This window comes from Pseudomyrmex gracilis, unplaced genomic scaffold (assembly GCF_002006095.1).
Source record: "Pseudomyrmex gracilis isolate BER0280 unplaced genomic scaffold, ASM200609v1 scaffold_806, whole genome shotgun sequence".
Lineage (NCBI taxonomy): Eukaryota > Metazoa > Arthropoda > Insecta > Hymenoptera > Formicidae > Pseudomyrmex > Pseudomyrmex gracilis.
The window spans coordinates 22,036-29,383 of NW_018021390.1; the positions used below are offsets into that span (position 1 = coordinate 22,036).

The 7,348-nt window shown below is 28.6% G+C and overlaps 1 protein-coding gene across 1 annotated transcript; it reads right to left on the reverse strand.

Moving 5' to 3' along the window:
* Nucleotides 1–2,503: 2,503 nt before the first annotated feature.
* Nucleotides 2,504–5,897, reverse strand: LOC109861514 (elongation of very long chain fatty acids protein AAEL008004-like). The gene is made up of 4 exons (XM_020441195.1): nt 5,770–5,897; nt 4,253–4,524; nt 3,801–4,103; nt 2,504–3,507 (listed from the first exon to the last, which is right to left on the reverse strand). Exons 1-4 carry the CDS (start codon nt 5,813–5,815, stop codon nt 3,313–3,315), a joined length of 816 nt encoding a protein of 271 aa, XP_020296784.1. The 5' UTR covers nt 5,816–5,897; the 3' UTR covers nt 2,504–3,312.
* Nucleotides 5,898–7,348: the final 1,451 nt, after the last annotated feature.

Genomic DNA, 7,348 nt, shown 5'->3' on the forward strand with positions numbered 1-7,348 from the left:
TTATAGTAAGAATTTATATAAAATTGGTTAGTTAAAATACAAATCAAGCTGATAGGTAAGCACGAAAAGAATAGAAAATCTTGATTTTAATAAATATGTAATTAAAGAAAAGACTTAATGTAATTACAGTCGGAGCACCTTTAGAGGTCAATGAGCCGTGCGTATTAGTATACGATTACGTTTTACGCAATCAGTAAAAATAACGAGCATATAGCCAGATTGTTGGGTAAATATTCAGAAGAACGTAGCACTTTCGGAAATTAATGACCTTAACATATGTTGTCCTTAATGACCTTAACATATCTTGATTTTAATAAATATGTAAATAAAGAAAAAACTTAATGTAATTGCGTATTAGTATATAATTAAGTTTTACGCAATCAGTAAAAAAATCGAGCAAATAGCCAGATTGTTGGGTAAATATTCAGAAAAACATAGCACTTCCGGAGGGCAGGGGAGACTGGGGCTGATTGTGACACGGGTAAAAAGTTACAAGCTTTGATTAGTGATGAAAAATAAGTGCTACATTAATGCTAAAACAAGACAAACGCGACAACTGTCACGCGTCACACGCGTCAGTAACATCATCGTTGTTGCAATTATTTTTCATCGCTAATTTAAGGTTGTAACTTTTTACCCGTGTCACAACCAGCCCCAGTCTCCCCTAATGACCTTAACATATGTTGTCAAGGACACCTTTCTGAACAACATGCAATTTTTAGCCGTCGTTGTTTGTTAAAAAATTATAAACAAAAGAAGTTGTGCCAATAAACTGTTATTTTCATATCAGAAATGAATTCTTATTTTTCGACACCGTGTACATTTTGTTTGTGTTGAAAGCGTGTAGGCGGTGCGGCTGTGCCCCCCCGCAGAAGTAGGGGCTTCGCTCTTTTCCCCTGCTCCCTCCTCACGAAAAAATGAAGAATTCAATTAAGTGTCAAGTGAAGAATTCAATTAATGTTTTACCAATGTTCCGAAACGTGGAATATTACTTCGCATATCTCGCCAAATTCTTTCGATGTTTTGCGTGTGACAATTAGTATGAAGATCTACGAAATTTTCTTTGTGATTTACTATATAGTGAGTGTAACCGTGCATATTGATGTTGTTATATGCCTTCATTTTCCGTGAAGGGGGAGCTGCGGGAAAACGCATCTCTTCCTGCCTACACGCTTACAACACGAACAAACTGTGCACGGTGTCGGAAAATAAGAGTTCATTTATGATATTTCTTTTGTTTATATTTTTTCAACGAACAACGAGCGACTGCTAAAGTTGCAGATTGTTGTTCAGGAAAGTCCTTGACAAAATATGTTAAGCTCATTGACCTCTAAAGGTGCTCCGTTTTTCTAAATATATACCGATTGTTGTTTGCGCATACTTAATTTCGTCCCTGATTATGCCACGTAGGTAGTTACAAAGTAAAAGTCATGTAATTAATTATGACTCAAAATGTTGTTCATAGTCCAGTTTAATTTATATTCAAGAAGTGTCACGTATGTTGCTTGAAAATAGTTTAAAAAATTATTTTACTGCAGTGTTAGTACATTGAAAACAATTATAATTTGATAAAAATAAGTCTTTTTATCAAAACATTATTCGTATATCTGTCTAAAGAGTAATACTAATTTATATATATCTATTTTTATAAAATTTAAGTTTTATAAAAATTTACAAAATCTATTTCCTAAACTGTTTAATAACAACAAGTTTTTTTATCAAAACGTACATACAAAACACATGTATTAAATACTTGTCTGAAAAGTAATCACTTTATTTTCATAAAATCTATATAAACATCTAGTGTTTCTATACAAAAAAAAGATAAATTACCGCACTTAGCCAAGTACTCTAGTAGCGTCAATTTAAAAAAAGTGATTAAGTATTTGTATTCAGTTTTTAAAGCATTTTTATAGTAAATGATTAAATTAAAATAAGTTTATCAAAATAAAGATTTTGTCAAATGTTTTTGACAGAAATGATTAAAACTAAATTCAAATAAAATCAATATCTGTTGAAAATAAATTTGACGACAAATTGACAATAAAAGCCGACTTATTAAAATCATAATAATGTAAAATGACATCTTATAGCAAGTTTTTAAAGAATTGTGACAAATCTGCTTAAAAACCATATGCTCCGTAAATGAGCTTAAAGTACAAAAATGTAGCGTGTCCAGATCGTAGTTATGCGCAACAAGCGTATAAAAGACTCATAAAAAGACTTCTTTTTATCAAATATTTTAGAAAATACGGTTTTGAAAGTGTTATGTACTTGGCGTATGTTTTTTTCTTTTGTAACTATTTTGTAAAGTAATTTGACTATTTTTTTGAATGTAAAAGTATACACATTTTATTTATTTAATTTTTTCTGCAAAAAATATATATAATAAGAATATGTAATAATACAAAAAGAATATATAATAAAATACATACATATAATAAAGTTCATACATAAATACATATAATAAATTTTATTGTTTGACACTTAAATGGCGTTTTTGATTTAAATTAGTACAGGATTTATATTCATTATCTGTCCTATATCAAGCTGTAATATTTCTGCGATTTAACAAATGCAGAAGTAGTCATCTAAACATAATCATTGATTACAAAATCTGGTACTACGCGTGAAAACCATAGATTGTGATATCCGACATTTCGACACCAATTTTTTTTCTTTTTTGATCAAAACAAATTAGACTATGAAGCTTATCAACTTATAAAACAAAGTTATCGTAAGTCTGCACCATTTATCCAAATACGCGAAAAGTGATTTTGCAGATTCGAACGTGGCAATTTTGAATTAAAAGTCGTACACTCATGTTTGAAAAAAACGTTTCCAGATAAAGAATTGCAGAAACTTTTTGATGAAAACTTAAATACATCGCAATGGGAACTGGCTAGGAAACTGATTGTTTTACAAACATGTATTTGGAAACGTTTACAAACCGTGAAAAATTCGCAAAACTTCAGAAAACGCTTGGTCTTATCCTACATGCAGAGAAAGAAGTTTAAACATAAAAATCTGCAGAAAGTTTTAGATAAAATTTCACATCTATCGCAAAGAACTGGCTAGGAAATTGAATGTTAGTAAAACACTTGGTTACTCTCAATTTAACATGTTATAATGATGTGATTTGAAATAAAGAGAAGCGGCTATCTCATATCTTATTGTATTTTATTTCTAACTCTCACGGCCACTAATTTTAGCGTACGTTTACACAGAAAACATTGTTTTTACTAACTGTAACGGTAACGACGTTACAAGTAACGTGTTACTTCTCAACCCTGTTTGTTACATACATAAATTTTATTCTTCGTGTTTTGCAGTTTTCTGTTTCTGTTTTGTGCCATATGTCTTTTTATAAAAGTCATAAAATAAGTAGAGAAATAGTAGCATGTTCAAAAGAAATACGAATAAAAATGCTTCTGCTCGCTGTGGTACTTTGCATTCTGGATCTAGGAAAGCCTGTAGTCCATAGTATATCAGTGCAACAAACTGCGTCTATAATGTTGTGAATAGAAACTATATTAATAATCACGCATTTATAATGATATATTATACAAATATTTTATATTATCTAAAAATTATAATTTCAAAATATATTGTTGTGTATAAATTTACCATAAAAAGTTAAAACTAATTAAAGTACAAATTCGTCTAATTAAGTGAACAGGTAGTAACAATATTATGATGTATGAAGTTCAATTGTAAAATATAATGTGAAAACTTTGTTTTATATGATACATGCGTAATATACACATACTTTACAAACTTATATATAATGTAGAACTTACCATTTGTAATTTCGTAATATATGGTTTAAAAACAGATACTTTTTGTTGCATAGTTGTGCTCCACGCTGCAATGAAGTAATATGTATACATGATAACATGTATAAAACAATTAACTAAGCACACAAATGTTGCTCTGGGGTCCGCTATATATTTGAGAAAATACCATACAATAAAGACAGTAGACATATGATGATATATATGCAACGTCGAAACTTGCTTTTGTTTTTTCCGTAAAACAAATACACACGTTTCGATATAATCAATTACTTTAATTAGTAATAGCCACCATGTAATAATTATTAGCTGAAATGCACAAATTTGAAAAAAAATTATTATGTCATGTTTAAAGTCTGAAAAAAAATGAAGTAATTATATTGTTTTTACAGACAAATATGTGTTACGTTTTGTAGTTCCACAATATAATTTTATCAATACTTAACATAAAAACATACCTTTAAACCATTTGTACTCGTCAGATCATTATTATTACTACATTTTATGCTATATTTAGTAAACCAGCCGGCAGATACGTAACTGTGCACCAGCCACGCATTAGCAAGAATTTGAAATACGTTATAAAATAATATAAAGATCCTCAGATTGAATGATTGTCGATTCTTCATGTAACTTGGTCCGGCGTAAAGTACAAAATACAAGTAAGCAAAGGTTATAATTATTACTGGGAATGGCGTTTCTACTAACGCCCAATTGCGCGTGACCGAATCTACAAAGAAAAATGCAGTACAATATTTAAAATAAATTTTTCTATGCAACACTCATTAAACACACTAAGAATTAGGCTTTTTATTTACATATTGGGTGTTTGTGCGATTATAAATATGTTCTAAAACTTCTCAAAATCATATAATTTAATACACATCAACCTTCCAAGTAAAGTATTTCATTCAAAAATTTAAATAATATTTGCATCACGAATATGTGAAATATTCATTTTATCCTCTTTTGGAAAATAAAATCTTCATTCCGAAAAAGACATCTCGGCCAGTAAATCTTTTTAAACTATATTTATAATTACACGAACACTCAGCATGTAGGCTCGTATAAACCGTAAGTTATAGTACAAATGTTTCAATGAGCATTTAACTCGTAAATATTAAACATTTCGATATACATACATATATACATTAAATTATATAATGCACAAATAATAAATTAATAAATATCAGAAGACACGGCAATGCCTCGCGCCAAGTTCACGCGCAACGAAATCGCGCTCGAATATGAGAGCACACTGTGTCTCTAAATACGCGAAATTCAGATATTTGAGAAGAAAAAAAATTTTCACAGAGCAATATTTCAAAACCGTCAAAAATTAGTCAATTTTATTTTAGTCTCAATTGTATAAATAAAAAACGGATATACTTTCGAATGACCCCTGCTCCCAATCAATCTAAAAAACAGTTTGAATTAAGATTTTAATTTAAATACAATGCGCGTTTTGCATGTACATACTTGGCGCCTGTATATTTTTTTGATTAAATAAGTTCTTTAAGATATTACACATTTTGTGGTAATATACAAACACGATTCTTCTTTAATAAAAATGTATAGCACAAAAAGTTTTGTAAGAAAAGTATTGTGTCAAGACGCAAGTATTATAACAACAACAATAGTTAAATACCGTCAAAAATTATTTCAAATTGAGTGTTCATCGTTTTGGTAGCGAATAGTTACTTTACACTGATTGATTTGAGCGACTAAAAACTTATGTACGCACACTTACATACATTATTTTTTATCAAGACAACGAGCACTGACTATGTTTAATAATTTTTTTTAATACACAACAAGCAATAACTACAACCTTTTGAGAATATATAACTTAGAGAGATTTTTTACATAGTACGTGTCAAAAGTAAAGGCATCAGCATTTATATGCACATTGAAAATTTTCAGAGCATTATGTATATAAAAAACTAAATTGACCCAATTAATGAGAAATATTTACCTGCTAAGTCAATCATAAGATAATCATAAACACTGCTAACACTCATTATGTGATTTTCTGTTCACGATATACGAATAATTTTCTAAGTATCTATCTTCAGGTGAAAGGAAGTAGGTATTTACGAATTGAAAGACGGACCCGTACTGCCGCGAGTTTCGTTACACTTTGAAGTCGTATAAATAATGAACGCAAATTATTTGAACTTCGAAACATGAGACATTTATATAATAATTACCGGTTCCCAGCCAAATAACAACTGTGTCAAAAACTTGTATTGTTTATCGCTCCAGTGGTATAATGAATGCCGGCGAGAAAAAAATGTTCCAATAATATTAAAAAATACAAAATGTGTAATTTCTCGAAAACTTTTTTAAAAAAAAGTACAGGCGCCAAGTATACGCAATACACGTATTGTATTCAAATAATAAAATTAAAACTTGATTTACTGCTACAAAAAATTATTTTTCTCTGTATTGTAAACTACAAACAATTATTTCTTTACAAAATCTGGTTTACAAAAGAAGTGATATCAAAACGTAACACCAAGTTAACTTTTGTTTGTTTTATAATTATAATATACTACATTATAATAAACTACAAAATATCCACAAAGTCTCTTTTACAAAAGAAGTAATATATAGGAGAAAAGTGGCATGAAAGAGCTATGGAGCCAAAAAACTATTTAAAAAGCAATCAAACATAACGTTTATTGTTTCAATGTGTAGGTTACTTATTCCTTTGCGTTAGTTAATAAACAACAAGACAAAATCTACCAAGCTTAATAAACATATTTGTATTTAAAAGAAAAGTAAACTTCGGCTCTTTCATAACATAATGGTATTGAAAGAGCCATCAAATGTTATGAAAGAGCCGATTTCTTATAAGAAGAATCTTTAACTGTTTATAAACGAAATAATAAACAAACTATTAATAGACATTAATACAATTGTTAACAAAACATTAATATAATTGTTAACAAACAATTTTTAACCAAAATGCTAAAACTAGTTTCATAACAATCTCTTCAAAATTAACAAAACCATCAACGTAAATTTATATATTTTTTATTTAAATATAAGTAACTTTTACTATATTACTCAAACTTACAAAACGACTTTTAAACTTAGAATTGAAAGTAAAAAACCTTAATTTCTTAGGTATCTTTAGTAGCAATTTTGACAAAAAAAATTTAGTATTTTTTTTATCCCACATTTTCTATATGTCCAATCAGAATAAAGTTTACACTGAAACCATATTTGCTTACTTTTTTTATAACGTTTAGTGCACATTATACAATTAGTATAATTTTCTTTCTAGTTTTTTTTTTTATGTTTGATAATATTTTATCAGAATCTGAAGACAAATTATCGTTACATTCATTGTCAGAGCTAGATGCTTTATTAAGAATATTTTTGGATTGTTTGGTAGCCGGCTTTTTCAAAACTTTTCCTCTTAAAAATTATAATCTCAAAATACACTATCAAATTAACGCTATGAATGAAAACTATTTACATACTTGGGAGATAAAATACATATATAAAATCATGATATAATAATTTTTATATTATTTCTTTACACA

Bases quoted from the DNA above. Each gene is read 5' to 3' on its own strand.
- LOC109861514 (XM_020441195.1), bottom strand. From the start codon at position 5,815: ATGAGTGTTAGCAGTGTTTATGATTATCTTATGATTGACTTAGCAG. The intron at 4,525-5,769 runs GTAAATATTTCT...TTTTCTTTGTAG, and splicing joins TCTTATGATTGACTTAGCAG to ATTCGGTCACGCGCAATTGG. The intron at 4,104-4,252 runs GTATGTTTTTAT...TGTGCATTTCAG, and splicing joins CGAGTACAAATGGTTTAAAG to CTAATAATTATTACATGGTG.